The sequence below is a fragment of the Pleurodeles waltl genome, chromosome 3_1 (assembly GCF_031143425.1).
Source record: "Pleurodeles waltl isolate 20211129_DDA chromosome 3_1, aPleWal1.hap1.20221129, whole genome shotgun sequence".
Classification (NCBI taxonomy): domain Eukaryota; kingdom Metazoa; phylum Chordata; class Amphibia; order Caudata; family Salamandridae; genus Pleurodeles; species Pleurodeles waltl.
In genome coordinates this window covers 1,030,895,707-1,030,913,609 of record NC_090440.1, presented here as the reverse complement: position 1 = coordinate 1,030,913,609, position 17,903 = coordinate 1,030,895,707, and the positions used below count along the sequence as shown (strand labels likewise).

At 46.6% G+C, this 17,903-nt stretch overlaps 1 protein-coding gene across 1 annotated transcript in view; it reads left to right on the top strand.

The window, feature by feature from the left end:
• The first annotated feature begins 1,006 nt into the window (after positions 1-1,006).
• Positions 1,007-17,903, top strand: part of OSBPL11 (oxysterol binding protein like 11) — a 242,558-nt gene continuing 225,661 nt past the window's right edge. Inside the window, exon 1 of the mRNA XM_069224292.1 lies at positions 1,007-1,409. Within this exon, the coding sequence (XP_069080393.1) occupies positions 1,270-1,409 (140 nt within the window). The 5' untranslated portion in view covers positions 1,007-1,269. The remainder of the gene's footprint in view (positions 1,410-17,903) is intronic.

Here is a 17,903-nt window from a genome sequence, read left to right as displayed (position 1 = left end):
GACTTATACCACCCCCGCTCTTCGGAGTGGCACCCGGACAAGAAAGTGGCGGATTATGTGTCCAGCAAAATCCGCCAGCCTCTGGAGAAAGAGGTTCATGGGAATAGGTCTCATGGGCATTGTAGTTTTTCTTGTTAAACTTTGAATCTGCTGTTAATAAAAAGTGAAGAAAGATTGTGCATAATCCTCGCCTCCGGTCCTGACATAGAATTGAAAATTCTTGTCGCAAATGCTAGAAAATTTTACATCCCTGGATGTGTTAAAAAATCATGATAAATGTATCAAAGATTAAATATATTGTATTTTTTTAATGTTTCACTTGAAGTCTAAATAGTGTAATTGATTGACAATTAGAATAAAGCTTTTAGTTTTCTTTTTTTTTTCCATGTTATACATCACCTATTCTTCTTATTTAGTAGTGTAAAGAAAGAGAAATCGTACCTTTTTAATATGGCCACAACTTTTTATGTGATGGCAGCTAGCCGAGTTAGTGGTGAATATTTCTGATCCTCTTTTTTCTGTCATTTCATGCCTATGATTAATAAATTATTTTTAATTAGCCCCCACTGGATCATAAAAAAAGCGGCCATCTTTAAAGGACGACCGCCAGCATGTTCTTGGCACTTGTAATGAAAGAATAACTATGTATGCATTTGTGATTATACATATTAGATTTGTAGTAACGTACGCTACAGTAAATTCATATTTCTGCTAAATTTAGGAGATGAATTTAAAATAGATCACAAATAAGAATATTAAGAAATGCGCATGCTTACTTTTTCGCATTCTTACCTACCATTACAGTTTGCATTTTCAGTTATTTCCATTATTTTACTCTTTAAAAATGTGGTTTTCGAGATCGGTTTCAGTTCTTCTCGTTGTAACATGACATCTAGCATTTCTTTTGTATCCATTGTTCTTAGATAGCTCCTTAACCAAAATGGCGCTATTTTGACTTCAGAGGGGTGTCCCAGCGTCTCTCCTGCCATGCTCCGGAAGTGTGGAGGCTGTGGTGTCATTACTTGTCCCGCCTCCTGCTTTCCCTGTGTCTCCCCGGGAGGCGGGTCTAGGTTCACCGAGCTGGGGCGGACTTTGGAAAGGAGGCGTTACCCTGACTCCCAGACCCTTGCTTGTGCTGCTGTACTGTGGAGGCCGTGGGGGGGGTCTGGGCATGAGGAGGACGAGGAAGAGGCCGCAGGGAGCGGACCACGGGGGCGTGTAGCGCCCGGGTACGAGGGCTGCAGTGTGGGCAGCGTCCACGGAGTCGCCATGCAGGGGGAGACCGCCCCAGTCAGGGTCTGCGACACCGAGAACAAACTGGAGGTTCTGGGACTGCAGAACAAGAGCGCCCCCGGGTCGCGCGGGCCAGGGGGCACCGGCTGCAGCGGCGGCAAAGGCTGGCAGTACAGGTACATTGACCCCTCCTTGTATGAACTGTCACACGGTGCTGCTCAGTGTGTGTACGTTATGCAGCCTCGGAAGCAAAGGCAGATCTGATACGTTTAGTGCACACCGTCTTAGCTATACCTGTCACCCTTGTAACACCTCTGACAAAAAGGGGTAGTTCATGTCATCGACCCTTGCAGAGCGCGCAGCAACAAGAGATGGCAGTATGGTGTTTTATCCAGACATCGTCCTGGCATCCATCCTTCCATGCTAAGGGCTAACCAAACAGGCGTGGTTCATAAGACCTACTGAGATTAACTTTGACAGAGGCAGGCCTTTAGAGTGAAATCATGGTACATTTAGGAAATGCTCACACAACAGGTCCACTCAATGCCCTCTGGGTGCACCACTCTATCATTGTACTTCATGCGACCACGCCTGGTATCTTAAGCAAGTAACTGCATTTAACCCCTTTACTTTCGGGATGTCTGGGAACTACATTGTCAAACACTTCTCCGCTGTTTGTAGTAATTCCCTTGATGTTTATGCCGTGTGCATGCCATACAAACACGTCTTAAGGTTCTAAGTTACACACGGTATGGCGTGTGTATGTGTCAGATGGCCAGTCAACAGATTAAAGCAACAGAACATCGCCTTCTGGTAGTTGCATTTTATTTTTCACAAATACTCAGCATGTAAAGTGCTAATGGCTAACAAAATTAGAGTTAAGTGAAAAAGTGTCGATTTGGCAGCTGTGTCACTACAAGTACAGTATTCTGTCTTTGTACCTCTCCCAGTAGCTGGCAGTATACACGCGATGCATGCTGTCATAACATAGCTCCTACAAGTTATGCACATCCTACGTTTGCTGGATACCATCCTTATTTTTATTTCTGTCTTACCATACCATCCTACGAGCAAGGTCAGGCTCACTGCATATTAACTCGTTGTGACACTTACTGTTCAATCCTACCACCATCTACATGAACAGAAAGCGTGACGGAGGAGACCTCTCCATGTACCCTAATGCCAACGCAGAACTCAGTCTGTGTACCATACACGCAATTGAAATATGGGCTGACACTGCAAATCGAGTATAGTGCATACCTTCTCGGCACTGCCTTGGCATGCTTCTGGAGATAGAAGGGTACAGGTATAGAACATACCATCCTCAGATCCCATATCTTCCGAAAACCACAGGTAAACTGCCTATCATCTAATATACAATCAGTTCATCCAATTTTTTACTCCTCCTATGCTCAATCAATCAATCACTGCATTTGTAAAGCGCACTACATACCCCCGAGGGTCTCAAGGCGCTGGGGGGGGGGTGCTACTGGTCGAAGAGCCAGGTCTTGAGGAGTCTTCTGAAGGCCAGCAGGTCCTGGGTCTGTCGTAGGATGGTGGGGAGAGTGTTCCAGGTCTTGGCGGTGAAGTAGGAGAAGGATCACTGGCCGGCGGTAGTTTTTCGGATGCAGGGGACTGTGGTGAGGGCGAGGTTGGCTGAGCGGAGGCTTCGGGTGGGGGTGTGGAAGCTGAGTCGGTTGTTGAGGTAGGTGGGTCCGGTGTTGTGCAGTGCTTTGTGTGCGTGGATCAGGATCTTGAAGGTGATCCTTTTGTTGACGGGGAGCCAGTGCAGGCCTCTCAGGTGGATTGCGGCGGGGGACATCGAGGATGAGTCGGGCCGAGGCGTTCTGGATGCGTTGGAGTCGTCTCAGGAGCTTGTTTGTAGTTCCTGTGTAGAGGGCGTTCCCGTAGTAGAGTCTGTTGGTGATGAGGGCCTGGGTAACGGTTTTTCTCGTGTTGAGGGGGTCCATTTGAAGATCCTGCGGAGCATATGGAGGGTGTTGAAGCAGGACGCGGAGACAGCGTTGACTTGCCTGGTCATAGAGCGAGTGGAGTCGAGGATGACCCCCAGGTTGCGTGCATGGTCCGTGGGTTCCGGGGCTGTGCCTAGTGACGTGGGCCGCCAAGAGTCGTCCCAGGCTGATGGGGTGGGTCCGAGAATGAGGACCTCCGTCTTGTCTGAGTTCAGCTTCAGTCTGCTGTCCTTCATCCAGTCGGCTACGCCCTTCATCCCTCGGTGGAGGTTAGCTTTGGCGGTGTGGGGATCTTCGGTGAAGGATATGATCAGCTGGGTGTTGTCGGCGTAGGAGATTATGTTGAGGTTGTTGTCGTCGTGCGATTGGGGCCATGTAGATATTGAACAGTGTCGGGCTGAGGGAGGTTCCCTGTGGGACGCCGCAGATGATCTCGGTGGTTTTGGAGCGGAAGGGTGGGAGGCGGACGCTCTGGGTTCTGCCGGAGAGGAAGGATGTGGTCCAGGCCAGGGCCTTCTCTTGGATACTGGCGTCATGGAGGCGTGCTGATAGGGTGCGGTGGCAGACCGTGTCAAAGGCTGCTGATAGGTCCAGGAGGATGAGGGCGGCTGTTTCTCCTTTGTCCATCAGGGTCCGGATGTCGTCAGTGGCGGCGATGAGGGTGGTCTCGGTGCTGTGGTTACTGCGAAAACCGGATTGGGAAGGGTCCAGGATGTTGTTGACTTCGAGGTAGCGGGTCAGCTGTTTGTTGACAATCTTCTCGGTCACTTTTGCCAGGAAAGGGAGCAGGGAGATGGGCCGGAAGTTCTTGAGGTCCTTGGGGTCCGCCTTGGGCTTCTTCAGAAGGGAGTTGATCTCAGCGTGCTTCCAGCTTTCTGGGAAGGTTGCTGTCTCGAAGGAACAGTTGATTGTTTTCCGGAGGTGGGGCGCGATGGCTGCGCTGGCTTTGTTGAAGGCGTGGTGAGGGCAGGGGTCCGATGGGGATCCGGAGTGGAGGGAGTTCATGGTTTTGATGGTGTCTTCGTCGCTGACACTGGACCAGACGGTCAGGCGACTGGTGCGAGTGGTAGTCGCAGGGGTGGTGGACTCGGTGGTGGGTGCGGGAGGGTTGGGGTTGAAGATGTTGTGGATGTCGGTGATCTTGCGGTGGAAGAAGGTGGCCAGGAGTCGCACAGGTCTTGAGATGGCGGGATGTCGTTGGTGATGGAGCTGGGGTTGGAGAGTTCTTTCACGATGCTGAAGAGCTCTTTGGTGTTGTGTGCGTTTTTGTCTATGTGGTCCTTGAAGGCGGTCTTCTTGGCGGTCCTGAGTTGGTGAAGTCTGCGGGTGGCGCTCTTGAGACCTGTGTGGTTGTCTGGTGTTCGGTCGTGGAGCCATTACTTCTCCAGCTTCCGACAGGTGTGCTTGGAGATCCGGAGGTCCTCGGTGAACCAGGCGGCTTTATTGTTGGTGTGGTTGGTTGTAGAGGTCTTGAGAGGGGCGAGGGTGTTGGCGCAGTCGTTGATCCACTGTGTGAGGTTGGTCGCGTCGGTGTCTGGGTCGGTGGGTGGTCTCAGGGCGAGGGCGGTAGTCAGTTGGTCCTCAGTGACCTTGCCCCAGCAGCGGCGTGGTAGCTGTTGGGTGCAGTGGTGGGTTTTCTGAAGGTGAAGTGGACGCATCTATGGTCGGTCCAGTGTGGTTCGGTGGTGTGGTTGAAGGAGACGTGGGGGCTTGCGGAGAAGATGGGGTCGAGCGTGTATCCAGCGGCATGAGTGGGTGTTGTTACGAACTGTTTGAGTCCAAGGTTGGCGAGGTTTGTCAATCAGGGCGGTGGAGTTGGTGTCGTTGTTGTTCTCGAGGTGGGAGTTCAGGTCCTCAAGGAGGATGTAGTCCGTGGAAGCGAGGGCGTGGGTGCTTATGAGGTCGGCGATGGTGTCACTGAACTGTGGGTGGGGTCCGGGAGGTCTGTAGATGAGAGTTCCTCTGAGGGTGGTGTTGGGGTCGGTATTGATCTGGAAGTGCATGTGCTCGGCAGTGGTGAGGGTGTCATCGGTGTTCGTTGAGATTTTGATGGAGTCTTTGTGGATGATGGCGATTCCTCCTCCCACTCCGTTGGTGCGGTCTCTGCGGGAGGTCTTGTAGCCCTGTGGGATGGCTATGGCGATGTCTGGTGCTGAGGTGGCATTCAGCCAGGTCTCCGTCAGGAAGGCAACGTCGGGGGCAGTGGAGTCTAGGAGGTCCCAAAGTTCGATGGCGTGCTTGCGAGCGGAGCGGGTGTTGAGGAGGATGCAGCGTAGGTGGTTGGGTTCTCTGGCTGGTGGTGTGGAGGGTTGGATGATGGTGAATCTGCAGTTCCGGCAGGTGAAAGGCCCCTGGGTGCGTTTCGGGGTGGCCCGGTAGCAGGGGTGGTCTCGTCTGGTGTCGAGTGCGTGGAGGGTGCTTGCGTCGTAGTGCAGTCTGGCATTGCGGGGGTGTGGGTTCCAGGGGTTCTGGTGCTGGGTGCGGTCCAGGCGTGGACGGGCACAGACGGGCTTACCTTAGGGGCGCCCGCTTCGCGGCCTCCATATGAGGGCAGAGGGAGGGAGGAGCATGTGGGAGCGGGGCGGCCAATGGGAGTGAAGGGGGCGGGGCAGCAGGGGCTCAGCGGCGAGGGAAAAACCTGGGGAAAAACCCGGGGAAAAGACGGCGGGAGAGGGACAACAGAGCACAGGGGTACAAAAAGCAAAACACAGGGGCACAGAATGAAAAAACAAAGTGGCACAGAAGCCAAGCGCAGGGGTACAGAAAAAAAGGGAGTGAGTAGTCAGGCGGCAAAAGCGGCATCGGAGGTTCAACCCACAGGGGGCTGCGTGGCAGATGGGGGGAGCGACCTGCCTGGTGACAGGGTCAAAGGTCGCTCTATGTTCAGCCCCTGGAGTTGGCGTTACGGGTATGGAATTTCCGTTATATATGTTCCACACGTCTTCTTTCAAGCGTGCCTTGCATGGCTGCAGGTACAGCGTATCCACATACAGTGCTACCCAGTAAAGATCCTCTTTATCTCTCATTCTCAGTACAGGTAAAGTACAAACCAGCACCCTCCTAACAGTTGTTCTTGACCCCTACCAGGCACTACACATACCTGCACCCGAGCCCTAACCTCTACCATCTGACAACACATGTAACGCTATACCAAAGGTGCAGGTGCTGCCAGATGAGTGACACTGTCTCACTTAATGTTACCCTACCTCCGTGCCATGTACACAACGCAGCAGTAGCTCTCTCACTTACTACCGCAGTGTATTTGTTCTTTTTCCTATGGCACTGTTGGCTCTGAGCCATAAAATTCCAGAGCATTATTTCTAGAACATAAATGCCTCATCTCCACCAGAGGCGTTTTCACATTCCTGTAGCAAAGGAAAGTTCTCCCATCTCGTAACAATTCATGTAAGCCATGCCCCTTTCCAGGACATACGCTTTTTTGGTTTTACTTCACTTTTCAGCTGCCTTTGCGTTTGTGGCCCACGCAGCTATTTGCCATCACAAGACACTTTCAGCATAGAACGTGGAAGGTTCTACTCAGTGATCAGTAGTGCATAGTCTCTTATCAAGGGACCTCTCTGACCACATTTCATCTGCAACGTTTCAGTTTCTCGGTTCTGGCCTCTGGAGGGACGGAGAGGCAGAGAGAACACAACTGTAACAATCATAACCATCTTTGTTAATCAAACTGTAACATTCCCTAGACTATGGTGGGATCCGCCTTAATGTGCTTGAAATAGGCATCTACTGCTGTCCTGCAGTGCCACCACTTACCCGTCTCTCCTTCTAGCAACCCCCCCCTTGCCTGCTCCTTTCCATATTTATAACTTTGTTTCGGTGTTGCAAGAGTAACTCCTAATTTCCGTGCCCACCTGCCACTTTGGGCCAGGGCAGCATTATAAAAATCGGGTGAATTAATGTATTAAAAACTTTCTCTTCTGAAACAGGTCTTCCGGGATGGTTTATGTTTTCTGCATGGACTACCATTCTCTTCGGGTTACCTCGTCACTCTATAATCCAGTGTCTTCAAAACTATTTTCACCTCAGTTATCGGATTTCTTGTTTAGCTTCGTTAGTCACCTCACACTTTGCGCCTGGCTTTTCTCTGTGACCCCTTCTTATCTCTCATGTCCAGTGCTGCTTACTATCTTTGGTATTTAAATCTATTCCTAGCATTGCACCTGATTCGACTTGTTTATCTATTTGCCATGCACTTTTTAACCCCTGCTTGTTCTTGTCCCAACCGCTCTCCAAGCCATGCCATTCAGGGATCGTTATTCCTTCAGAGTTGCCCTTTCATGTTTCCCTTTGAAATGTACCTATTTTCCCTACTCTAATTCTTAAATCCCGTCTCACGATATGCTGTTTTGCTTCTTAACAAGACTGTTATACTGAAGTTATGCTCTGTTTATGGACTCGAAAGACATCTTTTAGTAGTAGCACTTGTAAACCTCTCGCTTCCATTTCATACCACTGTCGCTACCCTCGCGCACCTTTGGTCTCGGGGGTCAAGAGAGAAGCTGTAGAAACAGAATGGATCGGGCCGTTAGGAGCCATGTTTACTTCCTGTAGTCTCTCTATCCAGTGCTGTTCTCTTAGCCGCTGAGCAGGGGATAGGAGGCTGTTGTAGGACAGGGGGCTCCACCTAGCTATGTCATTATCACATTATGTCATTGAATCGGCGTCCAGGTTTGAACACCAGTAACTAAAGCGACCCTATCAAAAGTGTAGCTGTTTATTCATTTAGCAGATAGCCCAAGTGCTACTAGTACTGGTAGTATACAGAGAGCTGAATACGATCTTGCATACTTCTAGCCATCTTCCCTGTCGATGACAGCATATGCCAACATCAGTCTGCCATATTAGCTGCAGCCCAGAATTATTTTCATTCTATCCAAAGCATTCCAACCATGTTTATTAACCGCCCTTCAGAGAGTGCTGTCCCTGAAATGTAGCGCTGCAGTTCTCTTAAAGGCGATGGCTTTATGTTCTTGTAGTTTTTGTGTGACCTCAGAAGCCTTGCAGTCACCCCTCTGCATGCCGAGAACTCCTTCGCCCTAACGGTGCCTGAATCCTCAATGCTCCCGACTCCCACTTATCATTAGCCACTATTACTCTTGTAATCCCATCTCTCTGAAGCATCCTTTGGTCGTATGAATGTGTTATAGAAACTCCAAATAAAAATGCTTTTTGAATGATTGCAGTGTACCTTTTGTCCATACTTCTTTGCTAACCCCCACCATCTAATTAATTTCTCGACGTTTGCCTTAGCAATTAGCTCATTACCTTATTGTTCAAGGTTTACAAAGTATAGCTCAGTGTAGGGTTCCATTTGTCATACTCTACCAATTACTGTATTTGGGTCATTTGGATGGACACTGCGAGTGCCACCAGGTTTCAAAGCGTATTCAATTTGCCAGTTGTGAACCTTCGCTGCTTTTGAGGCTTGACTAGTTTCACATCATGCTCTTCACTGAGTACAGAAAATCACAGGAGTTTAGGTTGGATGACAACAAATCTTGAAATAAAGAGTGGAACTACAATTGGAAGTAATGTTTTTTTTTAGGTCAAACCCGATCAGGCAGCACAGGTGTCTGGTTTGCCAACAACATCTTGGGGACATTCTGAAAGCTTCCCTGGGAATTCATTCCACCCATTGCTTACTGTTGTCTTTGTGGTATGTAATTCACATTTGCTTGCTTTCTATTTGCTGACTCAATGTGTTCTAGTCTGTATAGCTTGAGCTTGTACCCTCTATTGCCCAAACCCTGTTTACTGTATACTTCCACCAGTACTATATTTCTGTAAACAGGGCTTTAAATCTTCTTATCTTGTCACATTTGCTGTGCATTCAAGACAGATGTCAAATGCAAGGCTCTGTCTTCCAGGGAGCTTGATGCTTACTTTTCTTTCTCCGACTTCAAAGTGAGAGGATTTATGTAACAATCATGCTGGCACTGGGGGTGTGCTGGAGGAAGGCATTACAATTTTTTTTCTTTTCTAGCACCCAACAAAATTTCATTGTTGGTAAATGAACTGCGAATACCATCAAGGTACACTGTTCGGATGTGCTGGACACCACAAAACCAATTAGGTGGGGAATCACCAGGTCATCAAACACATCAGTTTGTTAGAAGCAAGTGCCCTCACTCACCAATAGGTAACATGCTTCATCATCGGGCATTGCTCCTCGTAAGGCCTGCTCTGCAATGGCTGACCGGTACCACGGGGGGGCTCTTTGCCAGAGATCTTTTGCTCGTGGTTGCTAGGAAAAGTGAAATGTGAGGAGGACTACAGTAAGTGTGGTTATAATTGACTGTAGGTACTGGACTAATACATTTTAATGCAACCAGAGTTAATTGGGACCTATGTCAAGGTTGAAAACAGAAAGGGAACAAAAAGATGTTAAAGAAAAAGAAGGTGGTTCCCTCAACTCAAAATACGAAAGAGGAGGGAAACCAAATTCTGTGTGAGACACTATAGAAGTTGTGGTCAACATGTTTCTCGCCCTTTTAGTCCCTATAAATCTGGTGGCGATTCCTCTGGACCTAAACAGTGCCTAGTCCTCACTAAGAAGGTATGAGTGCTCCTCACTAGCGTGGCCTATTGATACTTATCTATTGTATGTTCGAAAACTATCCCACTAATGGTGATGACCCTCCTAATTTCAGGAATGGGCCCACTGGGTACACATGGATGCTACTTCTCCCAAGCAATAAAGTATGCCCTCCTTGGAGTTCAGATCCACCTAACTTACCCATCATCCATGTACCCATAATTGTATGTAAATGAACTGTACAGATATTTCAGAATTTATCAGATTTAGAAATGCACAAAGCACATTTTTGGCATTTCGAATTGTGGTGGACACAAATATTTTAATACAATCAAAGCAAGTCAGTACACTAGGTGATGACATTTCCACACATCCTTTGTGCACTGGATTCTTTTATCAGTAAAACTCTTTGCAAATATAATTGTCATTTACAATTGAAGATGTGTTGTCTGTAATGGCAGTTTGCTACCACACAATACATAGTCCACTCCACTCTACACCACTTCACATCACTGCACTGTACACTGCAGCACTTCATTCTGTGCCTCTCTACTCTGCGCCACTCTATTCCATGGCACTGCACTCTACCCCCCCACTACTCTACTAAGTGTCACTGCACTCTTCACCTCTCCACCCTACACCACTCCACTCTGTGCCTCTCCACTCTGCCACTCAACTCTGCAACACTGCACTCTATACCACTGCACTGTACACCAATGTACTCTAAACCAATGCACTCTACTCTGTACCACACTCGTTGCCAGTCCACTTTAAGCCACTATAATTTACTCTGCATCACTGTACTCTAGTGCTCTCTATGCTACTGTACCATGCACCACTCTATTCTACTCTGAAACAATCTACTCTACGTCACTGCACTCAGTGCCACTGCAGTTGGTGCTTCTCAGCGCCACTCCACTTTTCTCTGCATTACTGCACTCAGTGCCAATTGTCTCTGCACCACTTTACTCAAAACTAACTCTGCTGCAATCTATGATGCACCACTGCACTCTACACTACTGCTCTCTATGCCACTCTACTCTGCACCACTCTACGCCACTTCACTCAATGCCAGTGCACTCTACACTACTCTGCTGCACGCCACTATGCTCAACAGTCTACACTGCAACACTGCATTCTACTCTGCACCACTCTACTCCACACTAAGCCAATGCACTCTGCCACTACACCACAGGCCACTTCAAACCACCCTGGCCACTCCACTCTTTCCTATTCTGCTGCATTCTACTCCACTGCACTCCTGGCCAATGCTTTACTCCGAACCAATTCACTTTACGTCACTGCATTGTACTCCAGACTACTCTGCACCACTGCACTGTATGTCACTGTACTCTACTCTGCAATACTTTATGCCACTGCATTCTGCACCACTCTATACCATATCACTCTACGTCACTTAACTCTGCACCACTCTATGCCTCTGCACCCTGCACCAATGCATCCTACACCACTACTCTACACCACTGCACACTCTAGTTTGCACCACTCTACTTTGTGCCACTGTACTCTACTCTTCTCTATTGTACTGCACTCTATCGGTGCACTATGTGCCTCTACACAACTCTAATCTACTGTGCACCACTGCACGCTGACCCTGCGCTCTATGCCTCTCTACTCTACACCGCTGCACTCTATGCTGGTGTGCTCTACCCTACCCTACTCTACTAAGCACCACCACACTCTTCGTCACTGCACTCTATACCACTCCAGTCTAGGTCACTCCACTGTACTCTGTAGCACACTACTCTACGCCACTCTAGTCTGTAACACCTCACTCTGTCACTACTTTGCTCCTTTCCACCCTACTCTGCATCACTCCACTCTACCATGCACCACCGTACTCTACAACATTGCACTCTACGCCACCGCAGTCTACCTCGCTGTGTCACTCTACGTTGTGCCACTTCACGCTATGCTACTCTAAACCACTGCAATCTATGTCAATGTACTCAACAGCACTTTGCTCAAAACCAATACACTGTACGCCACTGCACTGTACACTATCTACTCTGCACCACTGCACTCCACACCACTATGCTCTACTACACTCTGTCTCTGCACTGTGCCACTCTACTCTGCGCCGCTGTGCTCTCTGCAACGCTGCCCTACGCCACTGCACTCTACGACACTCTACTCTGCAAGACTGCACTCTCCGCCTCTGGCCTCCACTCTTCTCTGCACAACTGTTCTCAATGCCAATGCATGCTACAATACTCTACAACAGTGCCCTCTGTGTCACTGCACTCTATGCCAGGGCACTCTACTTTGCACCACTCAACTCTACATCACTATACTGCATTCTATACCAATGCACTCTATGCTACTACACTCTGCCTCACTCCATGCACCTATAATCTACTCTGCACCACTGAACTCCAGGCCACTGCACTTTACACCACTCTTCTCTACACTCTACTCTGAACCCCTCCGCTCTACCCCACATCACACAACCTTGCAACAATCTTCTCTATGCCGCTGCAATCTACTCTGCACCACTCCACTCTACGTCACTGCACTCTACACCATTTTACTCAAAACCAATGCACTCTATGCCACTACAGTGTACTCTGCACCACTCTACTGTACACTACTGCACTCTACACCACTCTATATCATGACACTCTGCCAGTGCACTCTACACCACTTTACTCATCGATCTCAATATCTTACCTTGGAGCCAGATTGTGGAATCCACTACCACTGAATCTACGACAAATCAGCCACAAAGTTTGATTTCGGAGACTAGTGAAAACCTGGTTGTTTTAGTTGTCTGTCCCCAAGGTTGTTTTTTTGAAGATTTTGGTATAGCGCTGGGAGGCCTTCGGGTAGCTATGTGCTCTATAAATTTTCATAACATAACTCAAAACCAATGCACTCTATGCCACTGCACTTTATGCCAATCTGCTCTACACCACTGTACTTTTCACCACTTCACTCTAGACCACTCTATTCTACTCTGACGCTCTGCTCAGTTAAACTCTACTCCACTCTATGATGCTCTACGCAACTCCCTCTATGCCACTCCACGCCACTTTACTCCACTCTATTCTATGACACAGCACTCCACTCTGCTGCACTCTATGCCACTCCACAGTGACACTCTATGGCACTCCACTCGATTTTGCAAAAATCTACTCCAGTCTATGCCATTCCAGTATTGTACACTACTCCACTCTACGAAAGTGTACTCCAATATACGCCAATTGACTCGACAACACTCCACTCTTCGCAACATCTCTACTCCACTCCACGACACACTACTCCACTCTGACACTATACTTTACTCTATACCACCCTACTCCACGCTGTTCCACTCTACGACCGCCATGACACGCCACAACACTTCACGCCACTCTACACCAATCCATGACCCTCTACTTCACTCCACACTACTCGGCTCTACTCTGCACCCCTCTCTGCCACTCTCCTTTACTGCAATAACTTTTAGCCATGCTGAACAGCAGACACACTGGTGTACAACATGCATTGCTTGAAATGGAAAAATAGAAGGGCAGGTACCCTGTACCAGAGTACCTGCTCATTTCTGAGGAGTGCAGGTACTCTACAATTAAAAGTATTACATTTTTGTTGAGAATTGTAGGTACTCTCCCTCTAAAAATATTAAAGTGCTGGTACTCCGTACCAGACATTACTGGCCCATTTAAAGCACTGTCCACATGGCTAAAACATATTGGGAAAGCCAATATCTCTTGCATAGGAGATAACTATTAGCTTTACAAGTGTTTGTTGTTTGTGCTGCTTTATCCCCCCAAAATTAGCTTCATGCGAGCTTATGCTAAGGGTGGTGGTTGAAGCAACAAAGCGAAGCGGGATCAGAAAAGGATAATCGCCTGCGATGTAAGCCTCAAACAGAGATAAAGTTAATCAGATCATTCTTCATTTGATGAGCTTCGGGAGAGCGAAAGCTTTTTGATCTTGTTCTATCAGACTGCTGGGGTACAGGCAAGACCAATCTTCTGAGACCAATGCTTTTCATGTAAATATAGACCTTTTTCTTAGTGGATGATGATGTAAATGTTGAGTCGGTTTTCAGCGCGCCTGTTAATGGTAATTTCTGGTACTTAAAGCGCAGATTTGTTTGTTACTCCTGCGAGTCCTAACTATAGTTGTTGGGTTCACAAATGAGCATGCACACACGGTTTACAACTCTGTACGTTGTTAATTATAGTGAAAAAAGGTTTTGTTGCTGGTTTAGTGGGTGGAATGCAGATGGATCTTAATTATTATCGTATATGAGTCATACTAAACTAGTTGGGTGACTGACAGTCCGCTGAGTGTGATCTGGTAAGATAGTTATCGGCAACATCGTGTGGGCTGTTCTTCAGTATATCCACGCTTAGAATTAATGAGCAGACGATATCAACATAGAACGCGGTGGTTGGAAATAACATACAGTCTGAATAGGAAGATTTCAGGACACATTTGAGTGGAGGGGCGAGTGGGTCTGATATAGATGCTAGGACATTTTCCTTATAAATCCTAATTGTTGACATCGCGGCTGTCTGAAAGCCAATTAATGTGCACACACTAATTCAAAGCTGTCTTCATTCTTCATCTTATTATAATAATCAGCTCATGCATTTCTCATAGTGCAAAACCTAAAACAAAATACACAGTAAAATATTACGTCTTGAAAAGTTTATAAACTGATTACTCGTGGGCGCTCTGTAAGCGACAACCAAAGAGTGAAGGGTTTTGAAAAGTTAGAATGAAGCAGTCTCTTGGTTTCTTCAGGTAGTTGATTTGTCTGCACAGGTCCTTGTAGTTAAACCAGTGAGGCTTACGGAATAAGTGGAAAGTCGTTTCATAGCTTTTTATACAATAACCCGTTTGCGTGACGGTGATATGTGTTTCAGCCTGATGGTAATCTGTTTTTTAATGTTAATGATTTTACCATGTAATGATTTTAAGTAAATGATCACGGTTAAAATGCACTGTACTCAAGCCAATGACCTGTCAGTGAGTGGTGTAGTCCATCCCCCCCTACTATAACGACTTCTAGTGGGAGTGAGATGCCATGTTCATTGTGTGTGGGTGTTTAAACGGTTCCTGTGGGGAGTGGAGGATATCTTCTGCCATTCGACCAAAGATACTCTGGCTTTATAATGATGTGCTCAAAACCAGTATGTAAGACACCCCAGAAGTAGTACACTCCTCCCCTCGGGTACATTTTTTGTTTGTCCTCCCTTCTCCTTCACACCTGGTCTGAATCTGTACAAGTTCCCGGTGCTATGAGTTGCACTTATAGTAGTTTTTCTTACAGAACGAATTGCCTGGTGTGGTTTGCAGTATTTGTTTGTGTGTGTTTTTTTTTTTCCCAGTTACATTTGGGTCTGACGTGCAGGGATTGAATGTAGGCCGCCTATAGGCATCTGGTTAATTGGTGGACCTGTGGCACTATTCCCTTGAGATACACGCTGACGTATGGCTGTCTAGTTCTGTATCAGTTCAGGCAAGATTCTGAAGTCTGTTTTTGATCTGCCGGTAGTTCAGAGAATGTGGGCCCTGAGAGATGTAATTGTATCTCTTTTGATGAACATAGGGCAGGTTGCAAGGTTTTGAGTTAATTTCAATATTGATTTGTTTCGGAAGGTCCCCTAGCATTGATGCCTTTTGAAATAATCAAGGCTAGGCGACTGCAAAAACTAATTCTACTGGTCGCTGCACTAACAGCAATGGGAGGATGCCTCAAGAACATTTTGCCAATGTAGTCTGTTTTTTTTAAACATAAGAATGTATTTCCTGACATCTTATCTCTTCAATACCCCAAGTGTCAGTGCTTTGATCTTCCTACTCCTCTAGGTGCAGCAAGTTTTTTTTTTTTTTGTATGCCTCTTGAACTGTTGGATTGATATATCAGCCGTATTACTGTTTCCCTTCGTGGTATTGAAGTGACTTTTAGTACAAAACCAAATGTGTGTTTTCATCACATGACCATTTAAAGAATATGCCTTATGTACACATTTGTTTAAACTTTTTTCACTCTCTTCCCTCTTGTCCTTTTTAATTAATTATTTTGAAATGCAGCTACCTAAAATCCGCATACGTCAGTCAATGTCTTGCACGGAAACTAGGGCCATTTTCCATTTTAAAATATGCTAAATGTTATGATAGAGATAGGGCCTACTTAAGTAAAAAAATGAATCTTTGTGGTCCCAAACCAGCTTACTTTGCTATTCTTCCCTTAAATGATTGCAACGAAAGATGTACATATGCTAAGATATATACAGTATTTCTGACTAGTGAATGTTGATTATTGTAGGGCATATCTGTTGTTAATTTGGGGTATCATTTTTCTTCTACAAGGAGGTTAGGGAAACATGGAAGCAACCAATGGTGTTCAGGGACGTGGAATTTATTAAAATATCTACTTGACCATGGGCCAGGTTGCTTCTTAAATCTACATGTCCTGTAAAAAAATGTACTTGTCCATTTGGTGACACTATTCCAGGCCCCCAAAGCTATTTTAAGAAATCGCTATTTGCAAATTTCTAAATTGATACATCGCTTTTTGCATTTCTAAAATTGCGATTTCTTAAAAATCGCAATTTGGAAATCACTAACCGAAATCTTGATACATCTAGCCCCTAATTCTTAAAGAAAGTCACAAAGGTGCACCCATGGTATATGTCTTTGAATTAGTGCCTCAAATTATAGCAGGAATCTCATTATGTAAGAGCTCTGATAGCCTCTCTGATTATGACAGGGCTTCTACTATAGTAGGGCTTGAATACTTCAATATCAATCCCTTCTATAGCAATTTCCTTCTGTTGCCACCTTTCTGCAGATCTACATACTGGGGCTGGAGGAAGCAATAAGCAGAGCTGGAATTCCTTTGAGTCTGCAAACTTACTGACTTGCATGTTTTAAGGATTTTCACCAGCTCTTCTCTAATATTTTTGCATAATGAGAGAGGTCAGAAATGTACTCCTAACAATGGCACGAGGAGAAGTTCTTCCAGGGTTGGGAGGGGAAAAAGTGGTTGGAGGGAAAGTGAACGTCTAAATGCTAAATAGATCTTCACATGAGCAAATCTACACATTCATATTTGCTAGTGCTAAAATACAGTTCACAAATATTTTCTAGGATTACGATTTCCATGTCTACTTCTGTAAGTTCTTGTGAATTCATGAAAGCCACTAATTCAAAGACATATACCATGGGTGCACCTTTGTGACTTTGTTTAAGAATTAGGGGCTAGATGTATTAAGATTTCAGTTAGCGATTTCCAAATTGCGATTTTTAAGAAATCGCAATTTTAGAAATGCAAAAAGCGATGTATCAATTTAGAAATCCGCAAATAGCGAGTTCTTAAAATTCACAAACGCAATTTGCGAGCTGCAAATATTGAATCGCAAAAAAAAATGCGATTCAGTAAATGAAATTCGCAAATAGTGAAAACGGGAAACCGGAACAGCCTGATGACATCACAACCAGGAAGTGAGTCACACCCAAAGGAGCAGTGAGAGAGAGACAGCCCAGCACCAGGGAGTCAGCATTGTGAGGAAGCCAGGATCAAACTGCAACATGGCCAATGCTGGCAATGGGAAGGAGAAGGGAGACAGGAAGAGGAAGCTGAAATTCAGTGAGAATGAATTGGAGGTGCTCATTGAGGAGGTTGTTGGGAACCATGACAGACTGTTTGGCAAGAGCTCACTCCAAGTACCTGAGAATGAGAAGCGGAAACTCTGGTCTGACATACAGACAAAAATATGCGCAGTGGGTGTTGCACAGCGCTCTGTGGAGGAGATATGCAAGCGATGGTACGACTTGCGGTCCCGTACCAAGGAGAGGGTGGCCAGCAGGCTTGGGGAGGCAAGGAGCAGTGGAGGCGGACAATCCACCCACACACCCTCAACCCCTATGGAAGAACTGGTGGAGTCCACATTGCTGCCAGAAGCTGTCAGTGGTGTAACTGACATCGACACCTCAGGGACACTCAGCACTAGCAAAGGTAAGGCCATTGATTATGTGTATCCCCACATCTGCATGTACACATGCCCCTTAGGAAATAGAACCTAGCTTGATGCACAATGAAAAGTTGTCCATGTCACATCTTACATGCAATACAACAGTGCCTTCTGGGAGTGGTAGTACAC